The 25053-nt window shown below is 56.0% G+C and overlaps 1 protein-coding gene across 1 annotated transcript in view; it reads left to right on the top strand.

Annotated features, from left to right (window-relative positions):
* Window positions 1-425: 425 nt before the first annotated feature.
* LOC144490094 (splicing factor 3B subunit 2-like) overlaps window positions 426-25053 on the top strand; it is a gene marked incomplete at both ends in the record, with an annotated part of 44625 nt that continues 19997 nt past the window's right edge. The window contains 4 exons of the mRNA XM_078207902.1: window positions 426-575; window positions 7765-7854; window positions 22382-22489; window positions 23405-23512. Of these exons, the coding sequence (XP_078064028.1) occupies window positions 426-575; window positions 7765-7854; window positions 22382-22489; window positions 23405-23512 (456 nt within the window). The remainder of the gene's footprint in view (window positions 576-7764; window positions 7855-22381; window positions 22490-23404; window positions 23513-25053) is intronic.

Here is a 25053-nt window from a genome sequence, read left to right as displayed (position 1 = left end):
AATCTGTGTGTGTGTGGGAGAGGGGGGGACACTGCGTTCTAATCTGTGTGTGTGTGTTGGGGAGAGGGGGACATTGCGTTCTAATCTGTGTGTGTGTGTTGGGGAGAGGGGGACACTGCGTTCTAATCTGTGTGTGTGTGTGGGGGAGAGGGGGACACTGCGTTCTAATCTGTGTGTGTGTGTGGGGGAGAGGGGGACACTGTTCTAATCTGTGTGTGGGGGGGGAGGGGGACACTATGTTCTAATTGTGTGTGTGTGGGGGGGTGAGGGGGACACTGTGTTCTAATTTGTGTGTGGGGGGGGAGGGGGACACTATGTTCTAATTGTGTGTGTGTGGGGGGGTGAGGGGGACACTGTGTTCTAATTTGTGTGTGGGGGGGGAGGGGGACACTATGTTCTAATTGTGTGTGTGTCCCTGTCCACAGGAAGAGCAGAAAACCATGAAGACTAAAATGAGGGAGAAGGTTCGGCCGAAAATGGGTAAAATTGACATTGATTATCAGAAGCTGCACGATGCCTTCTTCAAGTGGCAAACTAAACCCAAACTGACCATTCACGGAGACCTGTACTACGAGGTAACGAACGAGGACTCCGAGTGCCGCTGCACTGATATTGTCTCCATCGGAGCAGATGTTTGGGTGGGGGTGGGAGCTGGAACCTCATTATTCCTGAACTGTCTCTGATCTGTGCTGACTCAACGCTGAGAGGGGCTGAATGGCCTACGTTCATGATCCCCTCAGCAACACTGCGGAGCGCCACGCTGTGGGAGGGTCAGTGCTGAGGGAGCGCCGCACTGTGGGAGGGTCAGTGCTGAGGGAGCGCCGCACTGTGGGAGGGTCAGTGCTGAGGGAGCGCCGCACTGTGGGAGGGTCAGTGCTGAGGGAGCGCCACACTGTGGGAGGGTCAGTGCTGAGGGAGCACCGCACTGTGGGAGGGTCAGTGTTGAGGGAGCGCCGCACTGTGGGAGGGTCAGTGCTGGGGGAGCGCCGCACTGTGGGAGGGTCAGTGCTGAGGGAGCGCCACACTGTGGGAGGGTCAGTGCTGAGGGAGCACCGCACTGTGGGAGGGTCAGTGCTGAGGGAGCGCCGCACTGTGGGAGGGTCAGTGCTGGGGGAGCGCCGCACTGTGGGAGGGTCAGTGCTGAGGGAGCGCCGCACTGTGGGTCAGTGCTGAGGGAGCGCCGCACTGTGGGAGGGTCAGTGCTGAGGGAGCGCCGCACTGTGGGAGGGTCAGTGCTGAGGGAGCGCCGCACTGTGGGAGGGTCAGTGCTGAGGGAGCGCCGCACTGTGGGAGGGTCAGTGCTGAGGGAGCGCCGCACTGTGGGAGGGTCAGTGCTGAGGGTGCGCCGCACTGTGGGAGGGTCAGTGCTGAGGGAGCGCCACACTGTGGGAGGGTCAGTGCTGAGGGAGCGCCGCACTGTGGGAGAGTCAGTGCTGAGGGAGCGCCGCACTGTGGGAGAGTCAGTGCTGAGGGAGCGCCGCACTGTGGGAGGGTCAGTGCTGAGGGAGCGCCGCACTGTGGGAGAGTCAGTGCTGAAGGAGCGCCGCACTGTGGGAGAGTCAGTGCTGGGGGAGCGCCGCACTGTGGGAGGGTCAGTGCTGAGGGAGCGCCACACTGTGGGAGGGTCAGTGCTGAGGGAGCACCGCACTGTGGGAGGGTCAGTGCTGGGGGAGCGCCGCACTGTGGGAGGGTCAGTGCTGAGGGAGCGCCGCACTGTGGGTCAGTGCTGAGGGAGCGCCGCACTGTGGGAGGGTCAGTGCTGAGGGAGCGCCGCACTGTGGGAGGGTCAGTGCTGAGGGAGCGCCGCACTGTGGGAGGGTCAGTGCTGAGGGAGCGCCGCACTGTGGGAGGGTCAGTGCTGAGGGAGCGCCGCACTGTGGGAGGGTCAGTGCTGAGGGTGCGCCGCACTGTGGGAGGGTCAGTGCTGAGGGAGCGCCACACTGTGGGAGGGTCAGTGCTGAGGGAGCGCCGCACTGTGGGAGAGTCAGTGCTGAGGGAGCGCCGCACTGTGGGAGAGTCAGTGCTGAGGGAGCGCCGCACTGTGGGAGGGTCAGTGCTGAGGGAGCGCCGCACTGTGGGAGAGTCAGTGCTGAAGGAGCGCCGCACTGTGGGAGAGTCAGTGCTGAGGGAGCGCCGCACTGTGGGAGGGTCAGTGCTGAGGGAGCGCCGCACTGTGGGAGGGTCAGTGCTGAGGGAGCGCCGCACTGTGGGAGGGTCAGTGCTGAGGGAGCGCCGCACTGTGGGAGGGCCAGTGCTGAGGGAGCGCCACGCTGTGGGAGGGTCAGTGCTGAGGGAGCGTCGCACTGTGGGAGGGTCAGTGCTGAGGGAGCGCCGCACTGTGGGAGGGTCAGTGCTGAGGGAGCGCCGCACTGTGGGTCAGTGCTGAGGGAGCGCCGCACTGTGGGAGGGTCAGTGCTGAGGGAGCGCCGCACTGTGGGAGAGTCAGTGCTGAGGGAGCACCGCACTGTGGGAGGGTCAGTGCTGAGGGAGCGCCGCACTGTGGGAGGGTCAGTGCTGAGGGAGCGCCGCACTGTGGGAGGGTCAGTGCTGAGGGAGCGCCGCACTGTGGGAGGGTCAGTGCTGAGGGAGCGCCGCACTGTGGGAGGGTCAGTGCTGAGGGAGCGCCGCACTCTGGGAGGGTCAGTGCTGAGGGAGCGCCGCACTGTGGGAGGGTCAGTGCTGAGGGAGCGCCGCACTGTGGGAGGGTCAGTGCTGAGGGAGCGCCGCACTGTGGGAGGGTCAGTGCTGAGGGAGCGCCGCACTGTGGGAGGGTCAGTGCTGGGTGAGCGCCGCACTGTGGGAGGGTCAGTGCTGAGGGAGTGCCGCACTGTGGGAGAGTCAGTGCTGAGGGAGCACCGCACTGTGGGAGGGTCAGTGCTGAGGGGGCGCCACGCTGTGGGAGGGTCAGTGCTGAGGGAGCGCCGCACTGTGGGAGGGTCAGTGCTGAGGGAGCGCCGCACTGTGGGAGGGTCAGTGCTGAGGGAGCGCCGCACTGTGGGAGGGTCAGTGCTGAGGGAGCGCCGCACTGTGGGAGGGTCAGTGCTGAGGGAGTGCCGCACTGTGGGAGGGTCAGTGCTGAGGGAGCGCCGCACTGTGGGAGGGTCAGTGCTGAGGGAGCGCCGCACTGTGGGAGGGTCAGTGCTGAGGGAGCGCCGCACTGTGGGAGAGTCAGTGCTGAGGGAGCGCCGCACTGTGGGAGGGTCAGTGCTGAGGGAGCGCCGCACTGTGGGAGGGTCAGTGCTGAGGGAGCGCCGCACTGTGGGAGGGTCAGTGCTGAGGGAGCGCCGCACTGTCGGACAGATGACGACGCTTGCTATCCAGCATTTATTACCCATTCCTAGTTCCCTCTTGAGACGATGGTGGGTGAGATGATCAGATTGCTGTGTGTGGGATCTTGCTGTGTGTAAATTGGCTGCTGCCTTTCTGATGATAACACATTTCCTGTGATACAATATAACAGCGAGCGCACTTCAGAATGTGCCTTACTTGGAAATGTTTTGGGACGTCCTGTGGGGGGTGGGAATAGGGGGTAGTTGTTTATTTTTGGACGTTTGTGGTTATTTGTCCCGTCTCCGATCGGAATCTCGGACCGTTTCCTGTGGAGTGACATGCTGTACCTGATAAAGATATTGTTTTACTGTTGGATTGTAATCTAATCTCAGCGCGAGCGGATAACTGTTGTGAAAGTGATGGAACAGAGATACATGGTGAACAGATCTCTCTCTCATTGTGTTACAGTCTTCTCCGATTACTTCCTGCTAATCACTTTATTGCAGCTATTAACAGGGCAGCACTAAGCGCTGATCAGAGACCCCGACTGCAGACTCCACACGCTCCCGCTCTCCCTCGTGGAAGCCGGTTCAATAGGAACTTTCACATTATTTAGCACTGCTGCCTCACAACGCCAGGGACCCGGGTTCGATTCCCCGGGGCTCGGGTCACTGTCTGTGCGGAGTCTGCACGTTCTCCCCGTGTCTGCGTGGGTTTCCTCCGGGTGCTCCGGTTTCCTCCAACACTCCAAAGATGTGCTGGTTAGGTACATTGGGCCGTGCTAAATTCTCCCTCAGTGTAACCCGAACAGGCGCCGGAGTGTGGGCGACGAGGGGATTTTCACAGTAACTTCATTGTAGTGTTAATGTAATCCTTCCTTGTGACACTAATAAATAAACTTTATAAAAGCTCTCAAAGGGAGGGGGGGATTGGATTTGCAGTGCTGTGGGGGAAGGAGTTAAACTGATTAGACAGATCTTGCAAAGAGCTAGCACAAGCACAATGGGCTGAATGGCCTCCACCTGCAGCACGGTGGCACAGTGGGTTAGCACTGCTGCCTCACAGTGCCAGGGACCCGGGTTCAATTCCCGGCTTGGGTCACTGTCTGTGTGGAGTTTGCACATTCTCCCCGTGTCTGTGTGGGTTTCCTCCGGGTGCTCCGGTTTCCTCCCACAGTCCAAAGATGTGCAGGTTAGGTTGATTGGCCGTGCTAAATTGCTCCTTAGTGTCCTGAGGTGCGTAGGTTAGAGGGATTAGCGGGTAAATGTGTAGGGATATGGGGGCAAGGCCTGGGTGGGATTGTGGTCGGTGCAGACTCGATGGGCCGAATGGCCTCTTTCTGCACTGTAGGGTTTCTATGATTCTAAGGGAAATTTGTCTAAAATAAAAATCTGGAATTAAGAATCTACTGATCTCCATGTAACTCATCGATTGTTGTAAAAACCATCTGGGTCACTCATGTCCTTTAGGGAAGGAAATCTGCTGTCCTTACCCGGTCTGGCCTACATGTGACTCCAGAGCCACAGCAACTCATTAATGCCCCTCTGACCCAGGGCAATTAGGGTTGGACAATAAGTAGGGGGGGGGGTGGTAGAATTCCTGCGTAAACCTCTCATCCATGTTTTCAAATGATCCTCACCCCTATCTCTGTAACCTCCCCCAGCCCCGACAGACACCTCCCTATTTCTGTAACTTCCTCCTGTGCCTACACCCCCTCCCTATCTCTGTAACCTCCCCCAGCCCCGACAGACACCTCCCTATCTCTGTAACTTCCTCCTGTGCCAACACCCCCTCCCTATCTCTGTAACCTCCCCCAGCCCCGACAGACACCTCCCTATTTCTGTAACTTCCTCCTGTGCCTACACCCCCTCCCTATCTCTGTAACCTCCCCCAGCCCCGACAGACACCTCCCTATCTCTGTAACTTCCTCCTGTGCCTACACCCCCTCCCTATCTCTGTAACCTCCCCCAGCCCCGACAGACACCTCCCTATCTCTGTAACTTCCTCCTGTGCCTACACCCCCTCCCTATCTCTGTAACCTCCTCCAGCCCCTACACCCCCTCCCTATCTCTGTAACCTCCTCCAGCCCCTACACCCTCTCCCTATCTCTGTAACCTCCTCCAGCCCCTACACCCCCCCCAATCTCTGTAACCTCCCCCAGCCCCTACACCCCCTCCCTATCTCTGTAACCTCCTCCAGCCCCTACACCCCCCCCAATCTCTGTAACCTCCTCCAGCCCCTACACCCCCTCCCTATCTCTGTAACCTCCTCCAGCCCCTACACCCTCTCCCTATCTCTGTAACCTCCCCCAGCCCCTACACCCTCTCCCTATCTCTGTAACCTCCTCCAGCCCCTACACCCTCCCCCTATCTCTGTAACCTCCCCCAGCCCCTACACCCTCTCCCTATCTCTGTAACCTCCTCCAGCCCCTACACCCTCTCCCTATCTCTGTAACCTCCTCCAGCCCCTACACCCCCTCCCTATCTCTGTAACCTCCTACAACCCGCCGAGATCTCTGCGTTCCTCCAATTCCGGCCTCTTGAGCATCCCCCAATTCCGCCATTGGCGGCCGTGCCTTCAGCTGCCGGGGGGGGGGGGGGAGCCCGAGGCTCTGGAATTCCCTCCCTAAACATCTCCACCTCTTTGTGTCTCTCTCTGTGTCTCTCCTTTAAGATGCTCCTTAAAACTCTTTGAGTTTTTGGTCACTTGTCGGTTTTGAATGTTCCTTTTGAATCTGCTCCCACTGCCCTTACATGATGTGGAGATGCCGGCGTTGGACTGGGGTGGGCACAGTAAGAAGTCTCACAACTCCAGGTTAAAATCCAACAGGTTTTTTTTGGGATCACGAGCTTTCGGAGCGCTGCTCCTTCATCAGGTGAGTGCAGTGTTGGTTTCACAAACACGGCATATATAGACAGAGACACAATTGCAAGATAATGGTTGGAATGTGAGTCTTTGCAGGTACCCTGTACTTTTAAAGTCTTGATTACGTAAAGACTCACATTCCAATCATTATCTTGCAATTGTGTCTCTGTCTGTATAGGCCGTGTTTGTGAAACCAACTTTCCACTCAACTGCGTTTGATAAGGTGCCCCATGCAAGGCTTATGGAGAAAGTGAAGGGGCATGGGATACAAGGGGACGTTGCTTTGTGGATCCAGAACTGGCTTGTCCAGAGAAGGCAAAGAGTGGTTGTAGATGGGTCTTTTTCAGCATGGAGGCCGGTCACCAGTGGAGTGCCCCAGGGATCTGTTCTGGGACCCTTACTCTTTGTGATTTTTATAAATGACCTGGATGAGGAAGTGGAAGGATGGGTTGGCAAGTTTGCTGATGACACAAAGGTTGGTGGTGTTGTGGATAGTGTAGAGGGATGTCAGCAGTTGCAACGAGATATAGATAAGATGCAAGACTGGGCGGAGAAGTGGCAGATGGACTTCAACCCAGATAAGTGTGTGGTGGTTCATTTTGGCAGGTCGAATAGGATGAAAGAATATAATATTAAGGGTAAGACGCTTGGCAGTGTGGAAGATCAGAAGGATCTTGGGGTCCGGGTTCATAGGACGCTCAAAGCAGCGTCGCAGGTAGAGGCTGTGGTTAAGAAGGCGTATGGAATACTGGCCTTCATCAATAGAGGAATTGAGTTTAGAAATCGGGAGATAATGCTGCAGCTGTATAGGACCCTGGTCAGACCCCACCTGGAGTACTGTGCCCAGTTCTGGTCGCCTCATTACAGAAAGGATGTGGAAGCCATAGAAAGGGTGCAGAGGAGATTTACAAGGATGTTGCCGGGATTAAGTGGCATGCCTTATGAGGATAGGTTGAGAGAGCTAGGTCTTTTCTCCTTGGAGAAGTGAAGGATGAGGGGTGACCTGATAGAGGTGTATAAGATGTTGAGGGGTATTGATAGAGTGGATTCTCAGAGGCTTTTACCCAGGGCTGAAATGGTTGCCACAAGAGGACACAGGTTTAGGGTGCTGGGGAGGAGGTACAGAGGAGATGTTAGGGGTAGGTTTTTCACTCAGAGGGTGGTGGGTGGATCGGCTGCCGGTAGTGGTGGTGGAGGCGGATTCGATAGGGTCTTTTCAGAGACTTTTGGATAAGTTCATGGAAGTTAGTAAGATAGAGGGTGATAGGTAAGCCTAGTAGGGAGGGACATGGTCGGCACAACTTGTGGGCCGAAGGGCCTGTTTGCTGTAGCTTTTCTATGTTCGATGATGAAGGAGCAGCGCTCCGAAAGCTCGTGATTCCAAATAAACCTGTTGGACTTTAACCTGGTGTTGTGAGACTTCTTACCGCCCTTACAGGCAGTGGGTTTTACAATTCTGTGAAGCGCTGTGTGAATATGTCACTAATAGAATCCCGAGAGTACAGAAGGAGGCCATTCGGCCCACTGGATGGATTATATATGAGGCTGGTTCTGAGTACAGGCAGCACTGATGAAACTCCGCAGTTTCCTGTCTGACAGACGGTGTTTTGTTCCCTGGCTTTTTGACAGGGGAAGGAGTTTGAGACGAGGCTGAAGGAGAAGAAGCCCGGAGATCTGTCGGACGAGCTGAGACTGGCTCTCGGAATGCCGGTGGGAGCTGTGAGTAACGTCTTCCCACTGCCAGGAACAGTCGCTTCACACCTGGGAATGAGATCGGAGCGCTCAAATACTGTATCAAAGCTGCAGCAGACTTAGAGTGACAGACGTGTCCCCACCAGTACTGTACCCCAGTGTGATACAGCGACAGACCCGTCCCCACCAGTACTGTACCCCAGTGTTATACAGTGACAGACCCGTCCCCACCAGTACTGTACCCCAGTGTTATACAGTGACAGACCCGTCCCCACCAGTACTGTACCCCAGTGTTATACAGCGACAGACCCGTCCCCACCAGTACTGTACCCCAGTGTTACACAGTGACAGACCCGTCCCCACCAGTACTGTACCCCAGTGTTATACAGCGACAGACCCGTCCCCACCAGTACTGTACCCCAGTGTTATACAGCGACAGACCCGTCCCCACCAGTACTGTACCCCAGTGTTACACAGCGACAGACCCATCCCCACCAGTACTGTACCCCAGTGTTATACAGCGACAGACCCGTCCCCACCAGTACTGTACCCCAGTGTTACACAGCGACAGACCCATCCCCACCAGTACTGTACCCCAGTGTTATACAGTGACAGACGTGTCCCCACCAGTACTGTACCCCAGTGTTATACAGTGACAGACGTGTCCCCACCAGTACTGTACCCCAGTGTTATACAGCGACAGACCCGTCCCCACCAGTACTGTACCCCAGTGTTATACAGCGACAGACCCGTCCCCACCAGTACTGTACCCCAGTGTTATACAGTGACAGACGTGTCCCCACCAGTACTGTACCCCAGTGTTATACAGTGACAGACGTGTCCCCACCAGTACTGTGCCCCAGTGTTATACAGTGACAGACGTGTCCCCACCAGTACTGTACCCCAGTGTTATACAGTGACAGACCCGTCCCCACCAGTACTGTACCCCAGTGTTATACAGCGACAGACCTGTCCCCACCAGTACTGTACCCCAGTGTTATACAGTGACAGACCCGTCCCCACCAGTACTGTACCCCAGTGTTATACAGTAACAGACCCGTCCCCACCAGTACTGTACCCCAGTGTTATACAGTGACAGACCCATCCCCACCAGTACTGTACCCCAGTGTTATACAGTGACAGACCCGTCCCCACCAGTACTGTACCCCAGTGTTATACAGTGACAGACCCGTCCCCACCAGTACTGTACCCCAGTGTTATACAGTGACAGACCCGTCCCCACCAGTACTGTACCCCAGTGTTATACAGTGACAGACCCGTCCCCACCAGTACTGTACCCCAGTGTTATACAGTGACAGACCCATCCCCACCAGTACTGTACCCCAGTGTTATACAGTGACAGACCCGTCCCCACCAGTACTGTACCCCAGTGTTATACAGTGACAGACCCGTCCCCACCAGTACTGTACCCCAGTGTTATACAGTGACAGACCCGTCCCCACCAGTACTGTACCCCAGTGTTATACAGTGACAGACCCGTCCCCACCAGTACTGTACCCCAGTGTTATACAGTGACAGACCCGTCCCCACCAGTACTGTACCCCAGTGTTATACAGTGACAGACCCGTCCCCACCAGTACTGTACCCCAGTGTTATACAGTGACAGACCCGTCCCCACCAGTACTGTACCCCAGTGTTATACAGTGACAGACCCGTCCCCACCAGTACTGTACCCCAGTGTTATACAGTGACAGACCCGTCCCCACCAGTACTGTACCCCAGTGTTATACAGGACAGACCCGTCCCCACCAGTACTGTACCCCAGTGTTATACAGTGACAGACCCGTCCCCACCAGTACTGTACCCCAGTGTTATACAGTGACAGACCCGTCCCCACCAGTACTGTACCCCAGTGTTATACAGTGACAGACCCGTCCCCACCAGTACTGTACCCCAGTGTTATACAGTGACAGACCCATCCCCACCAGTACTGTACCCCAGTGTTATACAGTGACAGACCCGTCCCCACCAGTACTGTACCCCAGTGTTATACAGTGACAGACCCATCCCCACCAGTACTGTACCCCAGTGTTATACAGTAACAGACCCGTCCCCACCAGTACTGTACCCCAGTGTTATACAGTGACAGACCCATCCCCACCAGTACTGTACCCCAGTGTTATACAGTGACAGACCCGTCCCCACCAGTACTGTACCCCAGTGTTATACAGTGACAGACCCGTCCCCACCAGTACTGTACCCCAGTGTTATACAGTGACAGACCCGTCCCCACCAGTACTGTACCCCAGTGTTATACAGTGACAGACCCGTCCCCACCAGTACTGTACCCCAGTGTTATACAGTGACAGACCCATCCCCACCAGTACTGTACCCCAGTGTTATACAGTGACAGACCCGTCCCCACCAGTACTGTACCCCAGTGTTATACAGTGACAGACCCGTCCCCACCAGTACTGTACCCCAGTGTTATACAGTGACAGACCCGTCCCCACCAGTACTGTACCCCAGTGTTATACAGTGACAGACCCGTCCCCACCAGTACTGTACCCCAGTGTTATACAGTGACAGACCCGTCCCCACCAGTACTGTACCCCAGTGTTATACAGTGACAGACCCGTCCCCACCAGTACTGTACCCCAGTGTTATACAGTGACAGACCCGTCCCCACCAGTACTGTACCCCAGTGTTATACAGTGACAGACCCGTCCCCACCAGTACTGTACCCCAGTGTTATACAGTGACAGACCCGTCCCCACCAGTACTGTACCCCAGTGTTATACAGGACAGACCCGTCCCCACCAGTACTGTACCCCAGTGTTATACAGTGACAGACCCGTCCCCACCAGTACTGTACCCCAGTGTTATACAGTGACAGACCCGTCCCCACCAGTACTGTACCCCAGTGTTATACAGTGACAGACCCGTCCCCACCAGTACTGTACCCCAGTGTTATACAGTGACAGACCCATCCCCACCAGTACTGTACCCCAGTGTTATACAGTGACAGACCCGTCCCCACCAGTACTGTACCCCAGTGTTATACAGTGACAGACCCATCCCCACCAGTACTGTACCCCAGTGTTATACAGTGACAGACCCGTCCCCACCAGTACTGTACCCCAGTGTTATACAGTGACAGACCCATCCCCACCAGTACTGTACCCCAGTGTTATACAGTGACAGACCCGTCCCCACCAGTACTGTACCCCAGTGTTATACAGTGACAGACCCATCCCCACCAGTACTGTACCCCAGTGTTATACAGTGACAGACCCGTCCCCACCAGTACTGTACCCCAGTGTTATACAGTGACAGACCCGTCCCCACCAGTACTGTACCCCAGTGTTATACAGTGACAGACCCATCCCCACCAGTACTGTACCCCAGTGTTATACAGTGACAGACCCGTCCCAACCAGTACTGTACCCCAGTGTTATACAGTGACAGACCCATCCCCACCAGTACTGTACCCCAGTGTTATACAGTGACAGACCCGTCCCCACCAGTACTGTACCCCAGTGTTATACAGTGACAGACCCGTCCCCACCAGTACTGTACCCCAGTGTTATACAGTGACAGACCCATCCCCACCAGTACTGTACTCCAGTGTTATACAGTGACAGACCCGTCCCCACCAGTACAGTACCACAGTGTTATACAGTGACAGACCCGTCCCCACCAGTACTGTACCCCAGTGTTATACAGCGACAGACCCGTCCCCACCAGTACTGTACCCCAGTGTTATACAGCGACAGACCTGTCCCCACCAGTACTGTACCCCAGTGTTATACAGCGACAGACCCGTCCCCACCAGTACTGTACCCCAGTGTTATACAGCGACAGACCCGTCCCCACCAGTACTGTACCCCAGTGTAACACAGTGACAGACCCGTCCCCACCAGTACTGTACCCCAGTGTTACAGTGACAGACCCATCCCCACCAGTACTGTACTCCAGTGTTATACAGTGACAGACCCGTCCCCACCAGTACTGTACCCCAGTGTTATACAGCGACAGACCCGTCCCCACCAGTACTGTACCCCAGTGTTATACAGTGACAGACCCGTCCCCACCAGTACTGTACCCCAGTGTTATACAGCGACAGACCCGTCCCCACCAGTGCTGTACCCCAGTGTTATACAGTGACAGACCCGTCCCCACCAGTACTGTACCCCAGTGTTATACAGTGACAGACCCATCCCCACCAGTACTGTACCCCAGTGTTATACAGTGACAGACCCGTCCCCACCAGTACTGTACCCCAGTGTTATACAGTGACAGACCCGTCCCCACCAGTACTGTACCCCAGTGTTATACAGTGACAGACCCGTCCCCACCAGTACTGTACCCCATTGTTACACAGCGACAGACCCGCCCCCACCAGTACTGTACCCCAGTGTTATAGTGACAGACCCGTCCCCACCAGTACTGTACACCAGTGTTATACAGTGACAGACCCGTCCCCACCAGTACTGTACCCCATTGTTACACAGCGACAGACCCGTCCCCACCAGTACTGTACCCCAGTGTTATAGTGACAGACCTGTCCCCACCAGTACTGTACCCCAGTGTTATACAGTGACAGACCCGTCCCCACCAGTACTGTACCCCAGTGTTATACAGTGACAGACCCATCCCCACCAGTACTGTACCCCAGTGTTATACAGTGACAGACCCGTCCACACCAGTACTGTACCCCAGTGTTATACAGTGACAGACCCGTCCCCACCAGTGCTGTACCCCAGTGTTATACAGTGACAGACCCGTCCCCACCAGTACTGTACCCCAGTGTTATACAGCGACAGACCATCCCCACCAGTGCTGTACCCCAGTGTTATACAGTGACAGCCCCATCCCCACCAGTACTGTACTCCAGTGTTATACAGTGACAGACCCGTCCCCACCAGTACTGTACCCCAGTGTTATACAGCGACAGACCCGTCCCCACCAGTACTGTACCCCAGTGTTATACAGTGACAGACCCATCCCCACCAGTACTGTACCCCAGTGTTATACAGTGACAGACCCGTCCCCACCAGTACTGTACTCCAGTGTTATACAGTGACAGACCCGTCCCCACCAGTACTGTACCCCAGTGTTATACAGTGACAGACCCGTCCCCACCAGTACTGTACCCCAGTGTTATACAGTGACATACCCATCCCCACCAGTACTGTACCCCAGTGTTACACAGTGACAGACCCGTCCCCACCAGTACTGTACCCCAGTGTTATACAGCGACAGACCCGTCCCCACCAGTACTGTACCCCAGTGTTATACAGTGACAGACCCGTCCCCACCAGTACTGTACCCCAGTGTTATACAGTGACAGACCCGTCCCCACCAGTACTGTACCCCAGTGTTATACAGTGACAGACCCGTCCCCACCAGTACTGTACCCCAGTGTTATACAGTGACAGACCCGTCCCCACCAGTACTGTACCCCAGTGTTATACAGTGACAGACCCGTCCCCACCAGTACTGTACCCCAGTGTTATACAGTGACAGACCCGTCCCCACCAGTACTGTACCCCAGTGTTATACAGCGACAGACCCGTCCCCACCAGTACTGTACCCCAGTGTTATACAGTGACAGACCCGTCCCCACCAGTACTGTACCCCAGTGCTATACAGTGACAGACCCGTCCCCACCAGTACTGTACCCCAGTGTTATACAGTGACAGACCCGTCCCCACCAGTACTGTACCCCAGTGTTATACAGTGACAGACCCATCCCCACCAGTACTGTACCCCAGTGTTATACAGTGACAGACCCGTCCCCACCAGTACTGTACCCCAGTGTTATACAGTGACAGACCCATCCCCACCAGTACTGTCCCCCAGTGTTATACAGTGACAGACCCGTCCCCACCAGTACTGTACCCCAGTGTTATACAGTGACAGACCCATCCCCACCAGTACTGTACCCCAGTGTTATACAGTGACAGACCCGTCCCCACCAGTACTGTACCCCAGTGTTATACAGTGACAGACCCATCCCCACCAGTACTGTACTCCAGTGTTATACAGTGACAGACCCGTCCCCACCAGTACTGTACCCCAGTGTTATACAGCGACAGACCCGTCCCCACCAGTACTGTACCCCAGTGTTATACAGTGACAGACCCGTCCCCACCAGTACTGTACCCCAGTGTTATACAGCGACAGACCCGTCCCCACCAGTGCTGTACCCCAGTGTTATACAGTGACAGACCCGTCCCCACCAGTACTGTACCCCAGTGTTATACAGTGACAGACCCATCCCCACCAGTACTGTACCCCAGTGTTATACAGTGACAGACCCGTCCCCACCAGTACTGTACCCCAGTGTTATACAGTGACAGACCCGTCCCCACCAGTACTGTACCCCAGTGTTATACAGTGACGGACCCGTCCCCACCAGTACTGTACCCCATTGTTACACAGCGACAGACCCGCCCCCACCAGTACTGTACCCCAGTGTTATAGTGACAGACCCGTCCCCACCAGTACTGTACACCAGTGTTATACAGTGATAGACCCGTCCCCACCAGTACTGTACCCCATTGTTACACAGCGACAGACCCGTCCCCACCAGTACTGTACCCCAGTGTTATAGTGACAGACCTGTCCCCACCAGCACTGTACCCCAGTGTTATACAGTGACAGACCCGTCCCCACCAGTACTGTACCCCAGTGTTATACAGTGACAGACCCATCCCCACCAGTACTGTACCCCAGTGTTATACAGTGACAGACCCGTCCACACCAGTACTGTACCCCAGTGTTATACAGTGACAGACCCGTCCCCACCAGTGCTGTACCCCAGTGTTATACAGTGACAGACCCGTCCCCACCAGTACTGTACCCCAGTGTTATACAGCGACAGACCCGTCCCCACCAGTGCTGTACCCCAGTGTTATACAGTGACAGCCCCATCCCCACCAGTACTGTACTCCAGTGTTATACAGTGACAGACCCGTCCCCACCAGTACTGTACCCCAGTGTTATACAGCGACAGACCCGTCCCCACCAGTACTGTACCCCAGTGTTATACAGTGACAGACCCATCCCCACCAGTACTGTACCCCAGTGTTACACAGTGACAGACCCGTCCCCACCAGTACTGTACTCCAGTGTTATACAGTGACAGACCCGTCCCCACCAGTACTGTACCCCAGTGTTATACAGTGACAGACCCGTCCCCACCAGTACTGTACCCCAGTGTTATACAGTGACATACCCATCCCCACCAGTACTGTACCCCAGTGTTACACAGTGACAGACCCGTCCCCACCAGTACTGTACCCCAGTGTTATACAGCGACAGACCCGTCCCCACCAGTACTGTACCCCAGTGTTATACAGTGACAGACCCGTCCCCACCAGTACTGTACCCAAGTGTTATACAGTGACAGACCCGTCCCCACCAGTACTGTACCCCAGTGTTATACAGCGACAGACCCGTCCCCACCAGTACTGTACCCCAGTGTTATACAGTGACAGACCCGTCCCCACCAGTACTGAACCCCAGTGTTATACAGCGACAGACCCGGCCCCACCAGTACTGTACCCCAGTGTTATACAGTGACAGACCCGTCCCCACCAGTACTGCACCCCAGTGTTATACAGCGACAGACCCATCCCCACCAGTACTGTACCCCAGTGTTATACAGTGACAGACCCGTCCCCACCAGTACTGTACCCCAGTGTTATACAGTGACAGACCCGTCCCCACCAGTACTGTACCCCAGTGTTATACAGTGACAGACCCGTCCCCACCAGTACTGTACCCCAGTGTTATACAGTGACAGACCCGTCCCCACCAGTACTGTACCCCAGTGTTATACAGTGACGGACCCGTCCCCACCAGTACTGTACCCCATTGTTACACAGCGACAGACCCGCCCCCACCAGTACTGTACCCCAGTGTTATAGTGACAGACCCGTCCCCACCAGTACTGTACACCAGTGTTATACAGTGATAGACCCGTCCCCACCAGTACTGTACCCCATTGTTACACAGCGACAGACCCGTCCCCACCAGTACTGTACCCCAGTGTTATAGTGACAGACCTGTCCCCACCAGCACTGTACCCCAGTGTTATACAGTGACAGACCCGTCCCCACCAGTACTGTACCCCAGTGTTATACAGTGACAGACCCATCCCCACCAGTACTGTACCCCAGTGTTATACAGTGACAGACCCGTCCACACCAGTACTGTACCCCAGTGTTATACAGTGACAGACCCGTCCCCACCAGTGCTGTACCCCAGTGTTATACAGTGACAGACCCGTCCCCACCAGTACTGTACCCCAGTGTTATACAGCGACAGACCCGTCCCCACCAGTGCTGTACCCCAGTGTTATACAGTGACAGCCCCATCCCCACCAGTACTGTACTCCAGTGTTATACAGTGACAGACCCGTCCCCACCAGTACTGTACCCCAGTGTTATACAGCGACAGACCCGTCCCCACCAGTACTGTACCCCAGTGTTATACAGTGACAGACCCATCCCCACCAGTACTGTACCCCAGTGTTACACAGTGACAGACCCGTCCCCACCAGTACTGTACTCCAGTGTTATACAGTGACAGACCCGTCCCCACCAGTACTGTACCCCAGTGTTATACAGTGACAGACCCGTCCCCACCAGTACTGTACCCCAGTGTTATACAGTGACATACCCATCCCCACCAGTACTGTACCCCAGTGTTACACAGTGACAGACCCGTCCCCACCAGTACTGTACCCCAGTGTTATACAGTGACAGACCCGTCCCCACCAGTACTGTACCCCAGTGTTATACAGCGACAGACCCGTCCCCACCAGTACTGTACCCCAGTGTTATACAGTGACAGACCCGTCCCCACCAGTACTGAACCCCAGTGTTATACAGCGACAGACCCGGCCCCACCAGTACTGTACCCCAGTGTTATACAGTGACAGACCCGTCCCCACCAGTACTGCACCCCAGTGTTATACAGCGACAGACCCGGCCCCACCAGTACTGTACCCCAGTGTTATACAGCGACAGACCCGTCCCCACCAGTACTGTACCCCAGTGTTATACAGTGACAGACCCGTCCCCACCAGTACTGTACCCCAGTGTTATACAGTGACAGACCCGTCCCCACCAGTACTGTACCCCAGTGTTATACAGTGACAGACCCGTCCCCACCAGTACTGTACCCCAGTGTTATACAGTGACAGACCCGTCCCCACCAGTACTGTACCCCAGTGTTATACAGTGACAGACCCGTCCCCACCAGTACTGTACCCCAGTGTTATACAGTGACAGACCCGTCCCCACCAGTACTGTACCCCAGTGTTATACAGCGACAGACCCGTCCCCACCAGTACTGTACCCCAGTGTTATACAGTGACAGACCCGTCCCCACCAGTACTGTACCCCAGTGCTATACAGTGACAGACCCGTCCCCACCAGTACTGTACCCCAGTGTTATACAGTGACAGACCCGTCCCCACCAGTACTGTACCCCAGTGTTATACAGTGACAGACCCATCCCCACCAGTACTGTACCCCAGTGTTATACAGTGACAGACCCGTCCCCACCAGTACTGTACCCCAGTGTTATACAGTGACAGACCCATCCCCACCAGTACTGTCCCCCAGTGTTATACAGTGACAGACCCGTCCCCACCAGTACTGTACCCCAGTGTTATACAGTGACAGACCCATCCCCACCAGTACTGTACCCCAGTGTTATACAGTGACAGACCCGTCCCCACCAGTACTGTACCCCAGTGTTATACAGTGACAGACCCGTCCCCACCAGTACTGTACCCCAGTGTTATACAGTGACAGACCCGTCCCCACCAGTACTGTACCCCAGTGTTATACAGTGACAGACCCATCCCCACCAGTACTGTACTCCAGTGTTATACAGTGACAGACCCGTCCCCACCAGTACTGTACCCCAGTGTTATACAGCGACAGACCCGTCCCCACCAGTACTGTACCCCAGTGTTATACAGTGACAGACCCGTCCCCACCAGTACTGTACCCCAGTGTTATACAGCGACAGACCCGTCCCCACCAGTGCTGTACCCCAGTGTTATACAGTGACAGACCAGTCCCCACCAGTACTGTACCCCAGTGTTATACAGTGACAGACCCATCCCCACCAGTACTGTACCCCAGTGTTATACAGTGACAGACCCGTCCCCACCAGTACTGTCCCCCAGTGTTATACAGTGACAGACCCGTCCCCACCAGTACTGTACCCCAGTGTTATACAGTGACGGACCCGTCCCCACCAGTACTGTACCCCATTGTTACACAGCGACAGACCCGCCCCCACCAGTACTGTACCCCAGTGTTATAGTGACAGACCCGTCCCCACCAGTACTGTACACCAGTGTTATACAGTGATAGACCCGTCCCCACCAGTACTGTACCCCATTGTTACACAGCGACAGACCCGTCCCCACCAGTACTGTACCCCAGTGTTATAGTGACAGACCTGTCCCCACCAGCACTGTACCCCAGTGTTATACAGTGATAGACCCGTCCCCACCAGTACTGTACCCCAGTGTTATACAGTGACAGACCCGTCCCCACCAGTACTGTACCCCAGTGTTATACAGTGACAGACCCATCCCCACCAGTACTGTACCCCAGTGTTATACAGTGACAGACCCGTCCACACCAGTACTGTACCCCAGTGTTATACAGTGACAGACCCGTCCCCACCAGTGCTGTACCCCAGTGTTATACAGTGACAGACCCGTCCCCACCAGTACTGTACCCCAGTGTTATACAGCGACAGACCCGTCCCCACCAGTGCTGTACCCCAGTGTTATACAGTGACAGCCCCATCCCCACCAGTACTGTACTCCAGTGTTATACAGTGACAGACCCGTCCCCACCAGTACTGTACCCCAGTGTTATACAGCGACAGACCCGTCCCCACCAGTACTGTACCCCAGTGTTATACAGTGACAGACCCATCCCCACCAGTACTGTACCCCAGTGTTATACAGTGACAGACCCGTCCCCACCAGTACTGTACCCCAGTGTTATACAGTGACAGACCCGTCCCCACCAGTACTGTACCCCAGTGTTATACAGTGACAGACCCATCCCCACCAGTACTGTACCCCAGTGTTATACAGTGACAGACCCGTCCCCACCAGTACTGTACCCCAGTGTTATACAGTGACAGACCCGTCCCCACCAGTACTGTACCCCAGTGTTATACAGTGACATACCCATCCCCACCAGTACTGTACCCCAGTGTTACACAGTGACAGACCCGTCCCCACCAGTACTGTACCCCAGTGTTATACAGCGACAGACCCGTCCCCACCAGTACTGTACCCCAGTGTTATACAGTGACAGACCCGTCCCCACCAGTACTGTACCCCAGTGTTATACAGCGACAGACCCGTCCCCACCAGTACTGTACCCCAGTGTTATACAGTGACAGACCCGTCCCCACCAGTACTGAACCCCAGTGTTATACAGCGACAGACCCGGCCCCACCAGTACTGTACCTCAGTGTTATACAGTGACAGACCCGTCCCCACCAGTACTGCACCCCAGTGTTATACAGCGACAGACCCGGCCCCACCAGTACTGTACCCCAGTGTTATACAGCGACAGACCCGGCCCCACCAGTACTGTACCCCAGTGTTATACAGTGACAGACCCGTCCCCACCAGTACTGCACCCCAGTGTTATACAGCGACAGACCCGGCCCCACCAGTACTGTACCCCAGTGTTATACAGCGACAGACCCGGCCCCACCAGTACTGTACCCCAGTGTTATACAGCGACAGACCCGGCCCCACCAGTACTGTACCCCAGTGTTATACAGCGACAGACCCGGCCCCACCAGTACTGTACCCCAGTGTTATACAGTGACAGACCCGTCCCCACCAGTACTGTACCCCAGTGTTATACAGTGACAGACACGTCCCCACCAGTACTGTACCCCAGTGTTATACAGTGACAGACCCGTCCCCACCAGTACTGTACCCCAGTGTTATACAGTGACAGACACGTCCCCACCAGTACTGTACCCCAGTGTTATACAGTGACAGACCCGTCCCCACCAGTACTGTACCCCAGTGTTATACAGTGACAGACACGTCCCCACCAGTACTGTACCCCAGTGTTATACAGTGACAGACCCATCCCCACCAGTACTGTACCCCAGTGTTATACAGTGACAGACCCGTCCCCACCAGTACTGTACCCCAGTGTTATACAATGACAGACCCGTCCCCACCAGTACTGTACCCCAGTGTTATAGTGACAGACCCGTCCCCACCAGTACTGTACCCCAGTGTTATACAGTGACAGACCCATCCCCACCAGCACTGTACCCCAGTGATATACAGCGACAGACCCGTCCCCACCAGTACTGTACCCCAGTGTTATACAGTGACAGACCCATCCCCACCAGTACTGTACCCCAGTGTTATACAGTGACAGACCCGTCCCCACCAGTACTGTACCCCAGTGTTATACAGTGACAGACCCGTCCCCACCAGTACTGTACCCCAGTGTTATACAGTGACAGACCCGTCCCCACCAGTACTGTACCCCAGTGTTATACAATGACAGACCCGTCCCCACCAGTACTGTACCCCAGTGTTATACAGTGACAGACCCGTCCCCACCAGTACTGTACCCCAGTGTTATAGTGACAGACCCGTCCCCACCAGTACTGTACCCCAGTGTTATACAGTGACAGACCCATCCCCACCAGCACTGTACCCCAGTGATATACAGCGACAGACCCGTCCCCACCAGTACTGTACCCCAGTGTTATACAGTGACAGACCCATCCCCACCAGTACTGTACCCCAGTGTTATACAGTGACAGACCCGTCCCCACCAGTACTGTACCCCAGTGTTATAGTGACAGACCCGTCCCCACCAGTACTGTACCCCAGTGTTATACAGTGACAGACCCGTCCCCACCAGTACTGTACCCCAGTGTTATACAGTGACAGACCCGTCCCCACCAGTACTGTACCCCAGTGTTATACAGTGACAGACCCGTCCCCACCAGTACTGTATTTTATGGTGTTGTCTCTGGGCAGCAGCAGCATTTAGAAAGCGGTAAAACTGGGGAAATGTGAGCGGAGGAGTCGGGTTTGTGTTGCTGTGGGTGTGGGGAGGCCTCTGGTTCCCTCTGATTGGACAGGCTGCCTGGTCTGCAGTGATCCTGTGTCTGTGGAACTGAGCGTGCCTGTCCATGGTGACAGTGGACACTATGTGAACATTGCAGTCCTTCCCGGCTTCTTACAAAGAGTTAATACCAGCAGCAGAGTCTCAGATTGGCAACAATGGTCACCTGACCAAGTGCTGTTACCCAACTGCCTGCCCTCCCCTGCCCTCCCCTGCCCTCCCCTGCCCTCCCCTGCCCTCCCCTCCCCTGCCCTCCCCTCCCCTTCCCTCCCCTTCCCTCCCCACCCTCTCTCTCCTGCCCTCCCTCCCCCTCCCCTCCCCCCTCTCTCCCCTGCCCTCCCCCCTCTCTCCCCTGCCCTCCCCCCTCTCTCCCCTGCCCTCCCCCCTCTCTCCCCTCCCCTCCCCCCTCTCTCCCCTGCCCTCCCCCCTCTCTCCCCTGCTCTCTCCCCTGCCCTCCCCCCTCTCTCCCCTGCCCTCCCCCCTCTCTCCCCTGCCCTCCCCCTCTCTCCCCTGCCCTCCCCCTCTCTCCCCTGCCCTCCCCCCTCTCTCCCCTGCCCTCCCCCCTCTCTCCCCTGCCCTCCCCCCTCTCTCCCCTGCCCTCCCCCCTCTCTCCCCTGCCCTCCCCCCTCTCTCCCCTGCCCTCCCCCCTCTCTCCCCTGCCCTCCCCCCTCTCTCCCCTGCCCTCCCCCCTCTCTCCCCTGCCCTCCCCCCTCTCTCCCCTGCCCTCCCCCCTCTCTCCCCTGCCCTCCCCCCTCTCTCCCCTGCCCTCCCCCCTCTCTCCCCTGCCCTCCCCCCTCTCTCCCCTGCCCTCCCCCCTCTCTCCCCTGCCCTCCCCCCTCTCTCCCCTGCCCTCCCCCCTCTCTCCCCTGCCCTCCCCCCTCTCTCCCCTGCCCTCCCCCCTCTCTCCCCTGCCCTCCCCCCTCTCTCCCCTGCCCTCCCCCCTCTCTCCCCTGCCCTCCCCCCTCTCTCCCCTGCCCTCCCCCCTCTCTCCCCTGCCCTCCCCCCTCTCTCCCCTGCCCTCCCCCCTCTCTGTCCTCCTGCCCTCCCTCCCCCCTCTGTCCTCCTGCCCTCCCTCCCCCCTCTGTCCTCCTGCCCTCCCTCCCCCCTCTGTCCTCCTGCCCTCCCTCCCCCCTCTGTCCTCCTGCCCTCCCTCCCCCCTCTGTCCTCCTGCCCTCCCTCCTCTCCTCCTGATCCCTCAACTCTGGAATTCCTGCCCCAAACCGTGCCTTTTTCTCTCCTCCTGTAAGACATTGTTAACAGTGTTTGTCAGCTGCGTGAATATCTCCTCCGCCTGTGGTTTGCGGCTCCTGTGTTGCACTCTGGGACATCGCGTCCTCAGCGTGTTCCTGTGGGGGTGTCTGTCTGAAGTCTCCCCTTGTCCCCTGTGGCTTCTTCTAACTCCGGATCTCTTGTTTCCTCTGCAGAACGCGCACAAGGTTCCCCCGCCCTGGCTGATTGCAATGCAGAGGTACGGCCCTCCACCATCCTACCCCAACCTCAAAATTCCCGGCTTAAACTCACCCATCCCGGAGGTAAGTTCATTTATTCGTGTCACCAGTAAGGCTGACATTAACACTGCAATGAAGTTGCTGTGAAAATCCCCTCGTCGCCGCACTCCGGCGCCTGTTCGGGTTACACTGAGGTGACGGCCAATCCACCCGAACCCGCACATCTTTCAGACTGTGGGAGGAAACCCACGCAGACACGGGGAGAACGTGCAGACTCCGCACAGACAGTGACCTGAACCGGGAATCAAACCCGGGTCCCTGGCTCTGTGAGGCAGCAGTGCTAACCCACTGTGCCACCGTGCTGCCTTGATGAAGCTCGTGCCAAGGGGGAAGTGGCGGGGGATGGGGGGGTGAGTGGGTGGGCAAGTCTGTCTCGTGGCAGTGCCAGGCTGGGCAATGCGCTGCAGCTGTTGAGGGGATCTGGATGGAGTAAGTAAGGAGAGTGTGTTTCTCGCGGCAGGAGGAGGGTAACCAGAGGGGCACAGATTGATGAGGGTGCAGCAGAGAACGAGATGTTGGGTGGGGTGCCTGTGTGCGTCGGGGAGTGTAACGTCTGCGCTGCGTTGGGGGAGCGTAATGTCTGCACCGCGTCGGGGGAGCGTAATGTCTGCACCGCGTCGGGGGAGCGTAACGTCTGCGCTGCGTTGGGGGAGCGTAATGTCTGCGCTGCATTGGGGGAGCGTAATGTCTGCGCTGTGTTGGGGGAGCGTAAAGTGTGCGCTGCGTTGGGGGAGCGTAATGTCTGCGCTGTGTTGGGGGAGCGTAAAGTGTGCGCTGCGTTGGGGGAGCGTAATGTCTGCGCTGTGTTGGGGGAGCGTAAAGTGTGCGCTGCGTTGGGGGAATGTAAAGTGTGCGCTGCGTCGGGGGAGCGTAATGTCTGTTCTCTGTCGCTGTGGAAGTGTTCTCACTGTGAAGACCCTGTGTGTTGTTGCTTTGCAGAGTTGCTCCTTTGGCTACCATGCTGGAGGCTGGGGAAAGCCCCCTGTCGATGAAACGGGTAAACCGTTGTACGGTGATGTCTTTGGAACCAATTCACTGGAGTTTCAGGTAAATCCTGCCGGCTTCTCACTAACACGATCTCCGAGGTGTCTCCGGAATGGCTGAGTGTGCCTTGGCCGTACAGGGACTCGCGTGGGAGGCCCCCCCCCAGTTTGTGCACCGTGAGATAATTGCTTCAGTCGGGGTGGTGACGGCCGAGTGGTATTATCGCTAGACTATTAATCCAGAAACTCAGCTAATGTTCTGGGGACCCGGGTTCGAATCCCGCCACGGCAGACGGTGGAATTTGAATTCAATAAAAAATATCTGGAATTAAGAATCGACTGATGACCCATTGTCGGAAAAACCCATCTGGTTCCCTTTAGGGAAGGAAATCTGCCGTCCTTACCCCGGTCTGGCCTACATGTGACTCCAGAGCCACAGCAATGTGGGTGACTCTCAACTGCCCTCCAAGGGCGACTAGGGATGGGCAATAAATGCTGGGCCCAGCCAGCGACACCCATGTCCCAGGAATGAATAAAGAAATTTATCCGCCCTGGTGTTACAACTGTCAATTGTAGGGCGAAGTTTAAGGGAAGCAGATATTTTTCCCAACTCTGTGAACACAAGTTAATAGAACATAGAACAGTACAGCACAGAACAGGCTCTTCGGCCCACGATGTTGTGCCGAGCTTTGTCTGAAACCAAGATCAAGCTATCCCACTCCCTATCATCCTGGTGTGCTCCATGTGTCTATCCAATAGCTTCTTAAATGTTCCTAAAGTGTCCGACTCCACTATCACTGCAGGCAGTCCATTCCACACCCCAACCACTCTCTGAGTAAAAAACCTATCTCGGACATCCTTCCTATATCTCCCACCATGAACCCTATAGTTATGCCCCCTAGTTACCACTCCATTCACCCGAGGAAATAGTCTTTGAACATTCACTCTATCTATCCCCCTCATCATCTTATAAACCTCTATAAGGTCTCCTCTCAACCTCCTCTGCTCCAAAGAGAAAAGCCCAAGTTCCCTCAACCTTTCCTCATAAGACATACCCTCCAAACCAGGCAACATCCTGGTAAATCTCCTCTGCACTCTTTCCAGTGTCTCCACATCCTTCTTGTAGTGAGGTGACCAGAACGGCACACAATATTCCAAATGTGGTCTCACCAAGGTCCTGTACAGTTGCAGCATAACCCCACGGCTCTTAAACTCCAACCCCCTGTTAATAAAAGCTAACACACTATAGGCCTTCTTCACAGCTCTATCCACTTGAGTGGCAACCTTCAGAGATCTGTGGATATGGACCCCAAGATCTCTCTGTTCCTCCACAGTCTTCAGAACCCTACCTTTGACCCTGTAATCCACATTTAAATTAGTCCTACCAAAATGAATCACCTCACATTTATCAGGGTTAAACTCCATTTGCCATTTTTCAGCCCAGCTTTGCATCCTATCTATGTCTCTTTGCAGCCTACAACAGCCCTCCACCTCATCCACTACTCCACCAATCTTGGTGTCATCAGCAAATTTACTGATCCACCCTTCAGCCCCCTCCTCTAAGTCATTAATAAAAATCACAAAGAGCAGAGGACCAAGCACTGA

The sequence above is a fragment of the Mustelus asterias genome, unplaced genomic scaffold, assembly GCF_964213995.1.
Source record: "Mustelus asterias unplaced genomic scaffold, sMusAst1.hap1.1 HAP1_SCAFFOLD_2865, whole genome shotgun sequence".
NCBI classification, from domain to species: domain Eukaryota; kingdom Metazoa; phylum Chordata; class Chondrichthyes; order Carcharhiniformes; family Triakidae; genus Mustelus; species Mustelus asterias.
This window is presented reverse-complemented; position numbering and strand designations above follow the sequence as displayed.